We start from the raw sequence: 15,718 nt of genomic DNA, 5'->3' as shown, positions 1-15,718 counted from the left end.
GGCATCAACTGCTGCTCCGACTCTAGCTCTGGCCAATCAGCCAAGTGGCCAAGTGGCCAAGTGGCCCGGCTGCTTAGACAGAGAGGCCTGCGCTTCGTTTGCCATTTGATTTCCGTTTGAGCTGGACGAGCGAGCGAGCGAGCTTTGTTATTGGGGTCCATCGTAAATTAGCAGCGGTTTATTGCCAGTACGTGACATTTTGGACGCGTCCCGGCGTCTGCAATTATTACGCCGTCCATTCATTTGGTGCTCTGGTCAGCACCAGACCACGCCCCCGTCTCCCACACACCGAATGGTCGGTCCGTCGCTCCGCTCTTGGGCTAACTTCTTTTTATTATGCTTTGTGTTTGGCTTTTGTGTGATTGTCTTTTAAGTTTCTAGTCTGCCTCTGTCGCCTATGTGGCTTATGTGAGGTCACGCCCACTTGAGGGCGTTGGCACTTTAACATTTCCTTATTCAATATTTGCACAACAATAAAACTTTGATTGTTCCAATTGTTCGTGGGGCAAGGAACTTGGCAAGTCCTGCCTCACATTACGCATACGACGCGTGGCACTGATTTAAGTTTATTTCTTTGAATGGCTAATGAAAAACGAAGGCATAGAATGAATTTCAGTGGCTGTAAATACAGCCAAAGTGTGGAAGGAGTGGGAGCGAGAGAGAGAGGTTAAAGTGGCAGATAGAGTATAAACAATTCCGTTGTTTACTTTGTTTTAGAGAGAAACTCCTCGTCTTGGGCTATAAACAAAAAGATTTTGTTGCATTTGCGATTTAAAGTGATTTTCTTTTTCGTCTTTTTATGTGACTTTCAATTGAATTTTATACAGATTGGAAATTTATTTAAAATAAAATGCGGGCAATGTGAAGAGTTTAAATTGGAAGTAAATTTATATAACAAATTGATGGATGTTCTGTAAGTATATAAAGAGCAGAGGGGAAAGGAGAAAGGAGAGGAAATGAATGCAAATGGTGTGAGTGCAAGAGAGTTTCTAATGGAGATTAAGAAACTGTGTTGAGAAGGACCTAGAGCTACAAATTCTAGAAAGTCTGAAGGTAGAGCAATAAATAGAGATAGAGTTGGAGATTATGTTAATAAAAAAAAAAAAACCAGTTATTTAACGAATTTTTTTGTGAATATACACATGTAACTTAGGTTGCGTCAATATATTTTATGATTGTTATTTTTTTTTTAATATTTAATTTTGTATTATTTTATTTTATTGCTTTTGCACTTGTTTCAGTTTTAATCACTAAATTGTTCTACTAATTAACTGAAGCTGAGCTTGAATAAAAAACTAACTGTTGTTAACATATAAAGGAATATCTTTCCCCTGCTGCAAAGCAATTATTTAATATTATATAGAGTTTTTTATGCAAGCTGCGATTCCATAGCAAGCGCTGTTAGTTTTTATATTATCTAGAAGCTATGCGCTTAATAACTGCACTAACTGCACATCATCCTAATGAGCTAGCAAGTTAAAGTTAATGCAATAGCAGCAGCAGCAGCAGTAGCAGGAAAAGCAGGAGTAATAATTGCAGCAGTAGATGCAGTTGCAGCTGACAAAATTCTTCGCAGCACGTAAAGCGTTGCAATACAAAACTTACACAGATAGTGTGAGTCTATGTATGTGTGTGTGTGTGTGTGTGTGTGTGTGTATGTTGTGAAGCATTAAGATGGAGAAAGCTTTTGCCATTTACAATGCGTGACATAAAGTCGAGTCGGGTCGAGTCGCATCGACCCTCAGCTGCAGCGGCAAACGTGCTGCATTTTATGTTGCTGCTGCTGCTGCTGTGCGAAGGGGCTATTGAAGCAAAAGTTTGTTGACTTTTTGTCATTGTTTCGAATGGCTAAAAGTTCAGCGTAAAATGTTTGATAATTTGGCTTACACGAATAGCCAAAAAAAAACTGAGAATCGACCAAGAGTAAAGAGCCCAACGTGTTAGGGGCTAAACTAAATGTACATATAGATATAGATATACGAAATTTTTGATGCTCGCATCAACAGTTCATTTCACAGTGAACTTTATGCCAAAGGCAATAAACTGGATAAAGACTTGGTCGACGGGCGTTAGTGGGAGGCATGCATAACATAATAATTACATATAATAAAAACAATTTTTGGCATTTTATGGCCACATAAAACTCTAGCATATTTTCAGGCAGCGCACTAAATTATTTGCAGTTATAACAACAAACAGCAAACAACAGCAAGCAGATAGAAATAACAGGGCATATGTAGAATAACAACAACAGCAACAACAACAACAGCAACAACAACAACAACAATTGCTATCGAGCATAGCCAAAAAAACAAAAATTGAAGGAATTTACTGATGAATTGCGGTTTAGTTTTATGAGTTGCCACAAGACACACTAATAATGTGTGTGTGCGTGTTGTCTGTGTGCGTGAGTGTGTGTGTGTGTGTGTCATTCCTTTTATGAGCAGCAACAGCAGCAAACAAAGCTGCGCTGCGTCAACATTTTATGCGTCTTTAATGTTTGTTTTGTGCATAAAAATCGAGACGCGACAAAGTCGAAGCCTTAAAATCCAAGGCGCAGAACACGCAGAAAAGCTGGACATGGCAGTGACCGACTAGCAGATACCCTGTACCTAAAAAAAAGGTGTAGTTGGCTCAAAATATTTAAGCTTTCAACTATATTATTGTCCACGTTTAATTTTTTTAAATTATTATTGTTAAAATAAATGTTTTTATTAATTTATTTTATTTTTTTTTTTTAATTATATTGCATTACTTAGATATTTATTTATATTTAATTTTTTCTAAATTATTATTGTTATAATAAATATTTTATTTATTTATTTATTTTTTTTAAATTATATTGCATATCTTAGCTATTTATTTATATATATTTTTTAATTTTTTTGTTATTATTATATTAAAAAATAAATTATATTGAAGATTTAATATAATTTTTTTTTTATTATTATTATTTTTATATATATATTTCTTTGAAATTAATCATATTGAAAATTAATATTTTATTTATTAATTATTGGCTTCTTTATTATTGATTAATTATTGGCTTCTTTATAAACAGATTGTTTGGGGACTGTTGGCACGATAACAGTGTTTACTTGCTATAGACATATCTATATATATATATATATACAAGAATATCAAAATTTGATGAATCGAGCTCTTGAGATATGCAGGCTATGCAGAAATAAACACAAAGACTGAGAGCAGATGCAGATTCTGATAGGCAGACGAGCGAATTTATAAATAGGCAGAGCAGGAGAGAGAGATAAAAAGAGAGACTATTGATGTAGATAAACAGACTCGGCTCTTTAGCCACATTAATTTATATTCCCGGGCGGCTCTAGAAGTAACTTGACCTAGCAAAGAAAACGGTAGAAATTGGGAAATATTTCCCTTACACTTTGCCCAGCGACATTTTATAGCTTCTATACCCTGTTATTAGCACATCTTCCATGAATACCTATATACCCTCTCTACGTGTTTTCAATGTCTTGCAAGGTATAAAAAGTTGGGCTTCGCCGGCTTTTGGCTGTCGTCTTAGATGATATTTTAATGTGCGCACTTTGACACTTTTAATGAATATATACCCAGCATTAATTTACTTAATGAGAGCGCGTCCATTTAAAGCACAACAAATATATATATATATATATACAAATATATATACGTATATAAATAAGGAAAGTTTGACAAATGGCAAAATGGATGAAATGTTTGCTCGCACTCGCTCTCCATTTGCCCGAATGACATTGCGAATGACAATGGCGCAAACAATTTCCTGCTCATCATTGGCACGTAATGAAGTTGGTAACGAAAAGCCATTGCTACACACACACGCACACGCGCACACACATCCACTACACACATGAGTGAGTGAGTGACGTTCTGGACTAGGGCTCAAATACAGGACGTGCAACGTGAACGGTCAGCTTAATGAGCCGCACTAAATTCACACGAAACTTTTTGGCCAACAAAAGCTCCAGAGAGTCGGCCAGACAGATTTGGCCGAAAGGAGTGCCGAGCCATTGGCGACGGGAGTGGGGGGCGTGCCAACTATTTATCGCTGATGGCCGGACAAATGTGTTGCACTTGGGCGACTGGCAGGAATTTATTGACACACTCAATCGAACGCTTTCGCTACGAAAAACCCAATTCCGCTCAATGTTGTACACTTGGCCAATATAAACAGCAGCGATGCGAAAACAGAGAGGAACTGAAAAAAAGTAAAAGAACTGAGAAAGCTGTTACCAAAAAGTTAGTCGAGCTCATCTTCATTTAGCAGTTTGGCTGCTTTGGTTTTGGTTAATTTTTTGTTTGCAATGATAAGTTTTGGAGTAGATGAAATACCCTGTAATGCAAAGGGGGTATAATGGCTGTAACATGCAGACATTGAGCTTTAGCATATCTAAAAATCCAAAGACAAGTTGAGTTGATATTTGTATGTCTTCCCAAGTTTCTGTGCGCCTGACTGATTTCAAATCAGTTCAACCTCAATGAACTCGTAAATTACAAATGCTAGTAACTTGATACTGGAAACAGATATACTGCAATTGTTTAGACGTCTGTTTATCTAGAAGAAAAACCTTAAGAAATGAAAACCACAGTTGTGTGCATTGTACAGGGTGTTTATTAGTCAAGCACTCTCCAACGAGCGTAGTATTAGATGATTTGTTGTTGTTTTATTATTATTGTCTCTCCTCCCATTACAGCTAGTATGTATACTAATCTAGAAAACTTAACAATTGAAAGTACATAATATGTATAAGTATATGTGTAGAAGTATATGTATATGTTGGTGTGTGTGTGTGTGTGTATGTGTATAAAGTCTGTAGTCTAAGCATAAGTGGAACGAATCAGAAATTTGTGACAAACACTTGAAATTGTGCAGGAATGTTAAAGATCTATGTATATAAGATATGCGCATATATGCATAGATATATATGTATATATATATGTACATATATACACATATAGAAATTTGTACAATATGCTAATCTTTATCCAGTTCCGCATCAGCAGCTTGATGAAATTCAATGCTGCTAACTTGTTGCATGCCTCTATTATTGTTGCTGTTGCTACTGCTTGGCAGGCATTCATCGAGGTCCTCATCCACTTCGGCAGTTGCTAAGGGTGCCAAAGCGGGCTCTTTGGCACCCCCATTTGAGCTCAATTCCAGCATTTGTACATCCTGAACATTTTCGTTTGATCTATATCGGCGACGTTTAGTTTTTGTTAAAGGCAACTCTTTAGGCAAATGCACATAAACCAAACCCATAACAGCAAAAGATAGAATCACATAGGCTAGAGAGAGAGAGAGAGAGAGGGAGAGAACAAGAATAATTCACTTAGAGTTAGAGTATACAGCCTTCGCCTAGCCTCACTCACTTTCCATTATCAGATTGATAGTACGGTACGTTGAACCGCGCGCGTCCAAATGACAACCCCGTTTATGTCCATATAGCTTGGGCACAAACCACGCCAACGTCAGAGAGTACCATATGATGACCGACCAGCGATCTCTCTTGCGCAGTCCCAAGAAGAGAAATACATTGAGAAACACGTTGCCCATGTAAACGGCTTGCCAAACAATCGGCTCATTGTCTAGAAAAGAGAAACAGAAACGAAAACAAAAACAAAAAACCGAAACACGCAACACAGCTGTCATTTAATTATATGTATGTATGTATGTACATCAATCAATTAGAATCGATTATATATATATTGCTTGACTCTTATATATGGATATACCTCTATGTAGCTTACCATTTTCGCTGGCTTTTTGCAGTGCCACGCACCACATTAGAAAATATGATAGCGAATAGTAGACATTGATTATTGTAATGCCAAGGCCCAAGTCCAAATATTTGCTCATCTTGACTGCCGGCAGTGTACAAGTATATGTATATGTATGGGTGTGTATGGCTGTGTGTGTGTATGGGTGTGTGTGTATGTGTGTATAAAGTGTGAGCGAATTATTTCGCTCTTATGACATAAACAAACGCGAATCCGAACCCGAGACCGCTCGCCCAGAACGAGGGTTCAGCGTAGACTGGCGTACGTCTTGTTTGGTCAGCCGTGCGAGAGAGAGAGAGAGAGAGAGAGAGAGCAAGAGGGCAGGAGAGCCAGCATACACGTGAGAGCATGGTCCAAAGAGCAAGAGAGCGGCCATAAGAGAGCGGCGAGCACGTGCTGTGGAATCCATTCGCATGGCAAACACCAAACATGCTGCACGGCTTGGTCGAAGAGCCAAAGCGTGCCGACGTGTGCATGCTCTATATAAACCAACGCATACTGAACAGAAATCATGAGAGTGACAGAAATAAATAATATAAAATTACAATAAATATAATTTTAAAAAATTATAATAAATAATAAAATAAAAAACTATTGGAAATAAGAATTAATTAACTAAACTAAAAAAAATTTTTAATAATAAAAAAAAAAATATAAACAATAATACTATTGGTAATAATAATAAACCTTTTGTTTATAATTAATAAATGAAAATCTTTATAATTTATTTATTATATTATATAAAGATATTATTGAATAATAAATTAGCAATATAAAATACATTTTTTTTATAAAATAAATAAAATAAATTATTTTAAATGATAAAAAATGAGTAAGATTTTATTTATTTTATATTCATATATATGTATATATTATTATTATTTTTTTTTTTTTAATTTTTACATTCATTAAATATTGGTCTTAGTGTCTTAGAGGGTATCTTATAGTCTATACAGTCACTGAATTCATTTCATTTCATTATGAAATTGTAAGCTTTATCGTAAATGTTTCATTACTTGTCGTTGGTGATTCATGTTAGTGTATTTGACTCTTCAATTTTATGTTCCACTTTATGCTCTAATCATTACGACTGCCTTCACAATTATTGCGGAGCCACAGAGCTTCTCCACTCTCCATGTTCACTCCACCTCACTTAAAGTCGTTATCTCCAGTGCTACCTCAATTCACGTTGATTTGCTCATAGCAACAATCAGTCATATCACAGCAATTGTTATCAGCTTATCACTGTTATCAATGGCGATGAAATCGAAAGCGTTACATTGGAATTCAGAGGAATCAATAGTTGACACAAGTTCATGATTCATTAAAGTGAAATTCAAACTGAGAGCCCATACTTATAGCCAATAGCAATGCCTGTAGCAGTTTATAAATTTATTTAGCGGGAGTAAGGAAAAAAACAATTATATGAAAATATATAAAAATTTAAATTCATATTTAAGGTACAGTTACTAATCATATCTGTTGATACAATGGCTCCGTGATGATGTTCAAATGATCATTTGTTAGCTGGGGAAATTAAACCAATAAGAGTGAATCGAAAGCCAGTAGAGCATGAGTGTTCTATATAGATAACATATTATAAGTCTATACTTCCTAGGGCATTGCCTCTTCCCAATAGATAACAAAACATAAATGGGTATATATATGTATATATGTATATCTCTATATTTACTCAAAAACTTAGCACATAAACCTAATGCCAACACAGTATTCATGGCCAGTAACAGTAATATTAAAGCTTCCCTTACCTTGGCCTCAGCCGCTTCTAGCGTACATTTCATATTATTTATATATATTTATTTGTTGGCAATAATCAAATGCTGGCCAAGGTTAATACAACGCGCCCACATTTAGCATTCAGCTTAGACTGTCTAATTGTCGCGTTAGTTCGATAAGAGTGCAATAGAGAGCGAGAGAGCGCTGTGGAACCTATTCAAATTGTTGGCAATAATTAATGTATGTTTATGTAGATATTCTAAACTAAACAAAAAAAATAAATAAAATGAAATAAAATAAAAAATAAAATAAAATAAAATGAAATAAAATAATAAAAAATATAAATAAATTAAAAATAATAAAAAGTAAAGTTAATAAATTTTAGTATCTCATTTATAAATTTATAATAATATATGTTAAAATATATTTATTTTATTTTATTTATAATTATTCCGAATTTTTGCCAATAACATTTTTATATAATTTATTATGCATTGATTTATATTATTATTTATAATATCTAAATAGATATATTTATATATATAAATTTATATATACATCATACATATGTATATATCGTATTATAGATTCCATTTTATCTGACCATATATATTCACTCATTGCATATCGCTTGCTACTGTGTGTTGTTCCATATTCCATCTATTCCACATATATTTCATAATTCTACTCTTATCAATGCCGCCTTCCCATAAAAATTGGCCCATGTCTCGCAACGTTCAGCCGGAACGAAAGTTCAGCGTCGACTGCCAAACGTATTCGATGGTCAGTCAAGCGTGAGAGAGAGAGAGAGAAAGGGCGAGAGAGAGTGAGTAAGAGAGCGTGCAGCTGAGCGCAAGGGAGAGACTTTTTGGCACGTGTTGTGGATTCTATTGACATTAAAAATCACAAATCAAATGTAGGCAAGTCAAGAAGCGTATGTCACTCAATAAATAATAAATGATAATAATAATAAAAATAGAAAAAAATAATAAAAATAAAAATAAATAAAATAAAAAAACAAATAATAATTAATAAATTATCATTTAGATAAGTTTAGACACTATATATTTATTGTATATATTTACGATAAAATTATAATTATTCCAATTAAATTATAGTAGAGCCATTAAAGAGTATCTATTGGTCTATATGAGTTTCTTGCTCTTTCGCCTGTGAGTTCGTTTATTTGAGTATTCAATTTTATGTTCCACTTTATGCTCGAATCATAGCAGCCGCCTCCACAAACATTGCCTGCTGCTCTCTTCCGCCATCGCTTGCACAATCGTTATCTCTCTGGTGCTACCAACTCTTCTGATATTATTATAACAGCAATCAATCATAGACTAATAATTATTGTTATCAAGAGAGTTGAAATCGAAAGTGGTGCATTGGCTATCGGAAATGTAAGAGAAAGGCATATATTTATACAATGTATCATGGCAGCTTGACAGCTCTTTCCGTTGATCCCAATTGCACATTTTTTTTTATGATCAGCTAATTCGACAATTGAAATAATTTGTTTACTTATTTTACTTTATTGATATGTAAACATCAAAGCTTAAAGCTTTACGACTTTGCAGATGTTTCTAAGCGACTACTAAGATTTTGTTCTTTATACAAACATAAATATTTACAAAAAAAGAAATGCTCGAATCTCACTTTTTGTAAAGTTTCTTTAGTAGAAATATTCACTAAAATATTTGCCATATTCTCTCTTACTTAGCATTATCGCCGCCTTCAGCATCTTTTTTACTCTCATCTGAGTTGGGCTGGATAATTGTTTCCGTAGTTGTTTTAGTTGTGACAACTGTGTGCAGCGTTGGTTCAATTATCGTCAATGATTGTTGTCGTAGTTTGTAGTAAACAATTGCCATAAGTATGATTGAGATGAATATGTAAACTGTTTTGGGCGAGAATGGAATAGATTTATAAGAACTTTATATACATTTAAAGTAATTACAATACCTGTAATAATTAGATCCAGAAATCCATAGGTCGCATTGCTAGACACTCGACAAAGGAGTAAAATAATTGTCAGAGGCAGCCACACAGCGATGCCGGCGCGATCTCTCTTCAGCATGCACCACAAGAGATATGCGTTGAGCAACAAGTCGAGGCTATACACCACAATCCATGGCCAATATGACGGCGCGTCCGCTACAGAAGATATGATTATATATATATGTATATATATATATAGATAGGAATATATTCATATATTGCTATTATTATTCACTTACCACTATCATCTAATACATCCGATCGTCTCATCATAATGCCCAAGGCAATCATTGTAAAGAATATATTTAGTCCAGCTACGCTGATTCCCAATTTCTTGGGATTATTTATGTTGATAGGCATTTTTCAAGAAAATTCCAATTGAGCAGCAAGACGACGTGCTTAGAAAGGGATTTCATTGGATACTGGCGTCCACCTATTGGAGGTGGACAGCGAGATGAGCATGAATATTGTGGACTCCATTCAAAATTATTTTTATGGCCTATGTATGTTCTCAATAGCTAAAAATACAATTTACATATACATTTATACATACAAACAGGAAACAAAAAGATATTTATATATTAAACGCATTGGCAAAAAAAGAAATAAATAAATAAATTAACAGTATTTGTTGTATCAATAAAATGATAAATAAAATAAATTTGGTTAGTAATAAAAATTAAATAAAGCAAATAAAAATTTAATAGTAAATAAGTAAGGTGATAAGAGCACATATCAAATGCATGCAAAAGAAATTAACACCTTTTAAATTATGTTTATTTATTTATTATTGCATATCAATTTCTCATAACATTCACAAGTTCTCTGAAATTCTTTGTTAAGATATCGCTTTATAGACCAGACGACTAAATAAGCACAGTTTGGTTTAAGTTGCTTATAAATGAAAGGCTTAAATATCGCTTATATAGAGTATTTGATTGCAGACATTTATATATAAGTTTTTGTTATGGGCATGGAAGACGAAAGTCTTGGCTGGGCTGGATTCACTTCCAGCTTTTTTTAGATGGAGATTTGGGCTTGTTTTAGAGTTTGCTCCTCATTCAGCTTTGTAGTGAGCTATAATCGAGAGGAATATCTATACAGTTAATGGTAATACAAATTAAAATAATCTGAGCTTTGCGTACAACAAATTTTTTCAACTTACGATTGAACGCCAAATCAATTATATTATGATTGTCAACGTTAATCCCTTTGAATAGCAATAATATGATGCTAAACTAAGCTTAAACTCTTAAGAGTGAATCGTTGAGATATAGTGAAAACAGTCTAGACCATCAGCTGACTCCAATAACGTTTACAGGGTAGATTGAGAGTGAGGCAGTGCTAGAGAGAGAGATAAACAGCTGGCCAGCTAAGGGAGAATGAATGACGCATGCTGTGGAACCCATTCAAAATGCAAACAATAATTTTACTATCGAATGAAATATAAACAAATAATATATGATATACACAAGTGCCGTCAAAAAATATTAAAGTAATATTATAATAAATAAATAAATAATAATAAATAAATAATAATAAATAAATAAATAAAAATATGCTCATCAAATTATTTCGAATAAGTTATTTATATAAAAAAAATTGTTTAATTTTTCTCAATAACTTAAACACTTGTTAGCATTCTATTCAGTTAGTTATCTACAGCACACTCTGTTAGTCTTATCAACCCCAACTACCGACTAACGGCTTGTAGTTTTAATGCTCAACATTCGAACGTTCAAAACCTTTCAAGCGGCCTGAGGGTTCAGCGTAGACTGGACTAGATAATGCTCTGCAATAGCAGCTGACGTAGAGACAGAGACCGAAACAGAGAAAGAAAGAGAGAGAGAGAGAGAGAGAGTGAGAGAGAGAGAGAAACAGAGAATGAGAAATCGAGACACTTAAATGTGGAACCTAATTAAAAGCTCAACAAAAATGACAACTGTCACATGACGAATGCTAAATACTCTTCTTGTATTGTTGTTTTATGTTTTATTGAATAGAAATTCATTATATTTAATTGATCAACTTTTTTATATTTATCTAATTTAGTTATTTTATATATTTTTTATTATTATTTGCATATATTATTTACAAGAAATATTTATCTGAATACAACATTCGTACATACTCTCTGCTAGAGTATACAAAGATGCCAAAAAGAGACTGTTTAAAGTGTAGACGCGCTCTTGATGTGTCGTGACATCAGCGATTATCTATAAATATACCCTGTAAAAAGACACACCCGAAATGCTTTTATCTGGCTTTTGCTCTCTTTACGGTTCGTTCGAGCAGCCTTTTAGGGGATTTATTAGTCGTTGATTTGCCGATTTGATTGCAACTTGTTTTGCGTGTCAGCAGAAATACTCCAAAGAGAGATTCGAATCAAATGAAAGGCAACTTGTTTGCTGCAGTTGCCATCCATACACTATAGAGTATGGAGTTGATGGCAATAATTAATTGGAACATGCGAATGCACAATGTGCAATTGCGATTGCCTAGACTACAGGTGAGCTGAACAGGTAATTGTTGGCTGTGAGTTGAAAGAGAAAAGAGGTTGTAGCTGTCGTATATATATAATTTGTTGTATATATAAGATATATATATACATGAGTTGTACATGAAATAGAAATATATTTGCCGTATATGTGCATTTAATTTGTTGACGTAATGCAGTGATATATAATTACGTATATGAAATATATGTATGTATATCCATTCTACACTTGTTAAACTTCATAATAAATTAAAATCAATTCTAAGCATATTAATACATTTATATATATGAACTTCTAGAGAGAAACAGAGTTATCTATATGAAACTGTAGAAGATGGAATATTTTGGAATAGAAACATAATCGGGAAATAAGAGGTCGCCCATTGCTCAAAGCCAATATGCTCTCTTTATCATATGAACGAGTATAAAAGGAAGCCGGCAGTGCTAAGCAAATCAGCTCATGACAGACTCGTGAATTTCTATATATATATATATATATATATATATATATATATGTATATATACTCTGCTTACTTTTTATGATATTATAACTTGTATTGTAGCATGATTTATAAATATACACATATATGCCAACACATACCATCACACTTGGCAATTGTACAAAAAAAATCCCCACTTGTAATCTCAAGTATGAAACGCACTAAAAACTAACTAAGAGTTAAGCCAAACAAAGCCCGCAAGCTTATCAGCTAAAGTTTTGGCTGCTGTAAGCCACATGTGGTCAAGTTTTATGCATATGCAATGTGAAATATATATATGTATATAGATTAGTTTTCAATAAATTATTAAATGCATTCGAAGGCTCTGGACTGGCAGCTGAGCTGCTAGCTTTAACTGGACCACGGACAGACAGACAAACAGAAAGAAAACAAGTAAGAAAGCTCTAGTCGAGACTGCTCGACTACGAGATCCCCTGAACCCTACAAGCAATGATATTTCAATAATAATTAGCACCCACACACGCACTCATGCAAACAAATACACGCACACACACACACTCACATATACAGGCGATTGCGCTTTGGTTGCGCTGCAGTGTGGCAATATTAGGAGAAATTATTTGTTGAATAATTTAATTTCTAGACGTACGATCGTAATGAAACTTTCAGAACGTATTCATATTGTTTAAATGTATGTGTATACCGAAGCACAAGTCTCTAGTATTTAATATACGACTTTTACAAAGATAAGGGTGAGGGGGTGGATTTGGGGGTGGTGGGTAAATTTTAACAAAAACCGAAATTGTATGACATGCGTCTTAATATACATTTTAAATTTGGAGACTCTAGCTTGAAAGATGTAGGAGATAAAATTTTTTTAGTGATCTTCGATAAGGTTTTTTATCGATAAAAAAGTATCGGAATGAGTTATCGTTTTTTAGTGATAAACTCGATATCCGCGTGATATATACGGACATTTTAAAAAAAAGTTGAAGTCTCTAGCTCTTGTATCTTCTGAAATCGACGCGTTCAAACATACGGACAGACGGACGGACGGACGGACGGACGGACGGACGGACGGACGGACAGACAGACGGACAGGGCTAAATCGACTCAGCTCGTCGCCCTGATCAAGAATATATATACTTTGTGGGGTCTGCCACGCCTCCTTGTGCCTGTTACATACATTTTAACAAAACCATTATACCCTGATTTCCCATTTTCAATGGGTTCAGGGTATAAAAACTTATTGAGAATAGTTTACAGGCTGCTCACATATGTGCATAGAAAGCTTGGACAAGGGTGCTTCATATGCATATAAATAGAGAGAGGGCGTGTAGAGGGAGGCGGGGCGACAGAGAATATGCTGTTGTAGAGTGCAGCAGCTTTGCTGACAACAATAACAACCACAACAGGAGCGAGGCGACAGCTAAAAATCGTTGTAAAATATTTAAGCGTGATATGAAAATGCAAAACCACAGCGACCAACAGCAGTCAGCAGTGCGAGTGTGTGAGAATGTGTGTGTGTGTGTATGATTATATGATGTGCATGTGTGTGTTTGTTTGTGTGTGTTTGTGTGTAGCAAAAAGTTTAGCTGAGTTCACTTTAGTTAACTATAAAAGCAGCATCAGCTCGCTCCTAGTTGATTGCTATGCAACGCGGCGTGTGGCACAAACCAATGAACCACATAATGTGGTATGCACAACACACGCACACACACATACACAAGTATCCATACACACCCACACAGTGGCAGTGCCAGCAAACGTTTAAGTGAGCGTGTAAATTATTTAAATTATTTATGAACTGCAGCAAACAAGGCCAACTGGTTGCAGCTAAATGAATGTTGCAACAAACTTTGCTTGATATATGTACAGCCGTATACATACATATATCTGTATCTATATCTTTGCCCTTGCCAAATCAAATTCTTTCACTTTTAACATAATACAAGTTGTTATTTTTCTTTTGGCAGCCTGCCAATCCCTTGACAGCGCTTAAACAGCGTCAAGCGCCTCTCCATTCGCTTAGCATTGTCGCCTGATAAATGCGCCGCAATTCACTTGAAAGCGGACGAAAAAAAGTTTTGGTCAACTGACTTTAAGCGTTAACTCCCAGTTGGTGGATTTATTAATAGGCCTGCGTCCAAAGACACCCAAGCGCAAAGACGTTTGTTAAACAAAAAGCGAAGCGAAAAGCAAAACAAATGACGACTGCCAAAACTCGGCCGATATACATATATTTCAGCTTATACAAAAGTAAAAAGAAGTAGAAAGAAATAAAAATGTTTATTGAGGAATTCATTTTTAGTCCTTAGCCCGAATTTAAATAATTGTTTTGTTTGCTATTTAGAGAAATTTAATTTTAACTTTAAATTTGTTTTCTTTCTATTGTAGATATTATGTTGAGAGCGGAAGGAACTGCTGGAAAACACCTCTTTATGAAATACCAATGACAAGTTAGTTTGATTAAATATATGTATATTTTTAGGATAATATATTATTTGTATATTCAACTAATTTAATATAATATGAGAAGAGGTGAATTAAGAAATTAGATTAGATGAATTAACTGAAATCAAAGTTCCATTGTTCAATGTTGCCATTTCGAGAAGCTTTTGCGAAGCTGAGTGAGTCCCACATAAAAGTAAAACAATTTATAATAAGTGCTAGCCAACTAAAATATATATATATATAAATATAATATATTACAGTCGTAATAGCAACAATAATAACAGCATCAAAAAATCACGAATATGATGTAAGATGAGAATTGACGAATTAGCATAAAAAAAGAGAGATTGAGCTTGAGACTGTAAGTTTTAGGATCTGTTGAAAATGTAAGAGTCAGTAAGAGTCAGATGAATAAAAAAATATATATCATAAATTCTAGCATTACACACATTACAATACACATTACAATATAGGATAATCGTAATAGCAGCAAAAAAAAATAAATAAAATAAAAAATAAAAAAATAAATAAATAAATAAAAAAAAAATAAAAATATTAAAAAAAAATATAAATATATATTTTAAGATAATATAATATATGATATAATGTAAGCTGAGAATGGATAAATTAACAAAAATCAGAGATTGAGCTTGAGTCTGTAGATTTAATGCTCTATCGAGCTTGTCGAGTTCCTGTCTATATTAAGCTAAACAATTTTCAAATAAATTCCAGCCAACTTTTTCACATTTGCTCATACTAATCGTAATAGCAA

At 34.1% G+C, this 15,718-nt stretch overlaps 2 protein-coding genes across 2 annotated transcripts; both read right to left on the bottom strand.

Annotated features, from left to right (window-relative positions):
* Positions 1-4,612: 4,612 nt before the first annotated feature.
* LOC149090981 (uncharacterized) lies at positions 4,613-6,221 on the bottom strand. Its single transcript, XM_089262190.1, has 3 exons — positions 5,767-6,221; positions 5,389-5,604; positions 4,613-5,304 (listed from the first exon to the last, which is right to left on the bottom strand). Exons 1-3 carry the CDS (start codon positions 5,873-5,875, stop codon positions 4,994-4,996), a joined length of 636 nt encoding a protein of 211 aa, XP_089118316.1. The 5' UTR covers positions 5,876-6,221; the 3' UTR covers positions 4,613-4,993.
* Positions 6,222-9,048: 2,827 nt separating this feature from the next.
* On the bottom strand, positions 9,049-10,071 carry LOC108655094 (uncharacterized). Its single transcript, XM_018106800.3, has 3 exons — positions 9,774-10,071; positions 9,499-9,690; positions 9,049-9,433 (listed from the first exon to the last, which is right to left on the bottom strand). The coding sequence occupies exons 1-3, from the start codon at positions 9,892-9,894 to the stop codon at positions 9,249-9,251; spliced, it is 498 nt and encodes a 165-aa protein (XP_017962289.1). The 5' UTR covers positions 9,895-10,071; the 3' UTR covers positions 9,049-9,248.
* Between the last annotated feature and the right edge of the window lie 5,647 nt (positions 10,072-15,718).

The sequence above is a fragment of the Drosophila navojoa genome, chromosome 5 (genome assembly GCF_054131105.1).
Source record: "Drosophila navojoa isolate 15081-1374.11 chromosome 5, UAZ_NAV_1.0, whole genome shotgun sequence".
Lineage (NCBI taxonomy): Eukaryota > Metazoa > Arthropoda > Insecta > Diptera > Drosophilidae > Drosophila > Drosophila navojoa.
The sequence above is the reverse complement of the archived record's forward strand: the minus strand, read 5'-3'. Positions and strand labels throughout refer to the sequence as shown.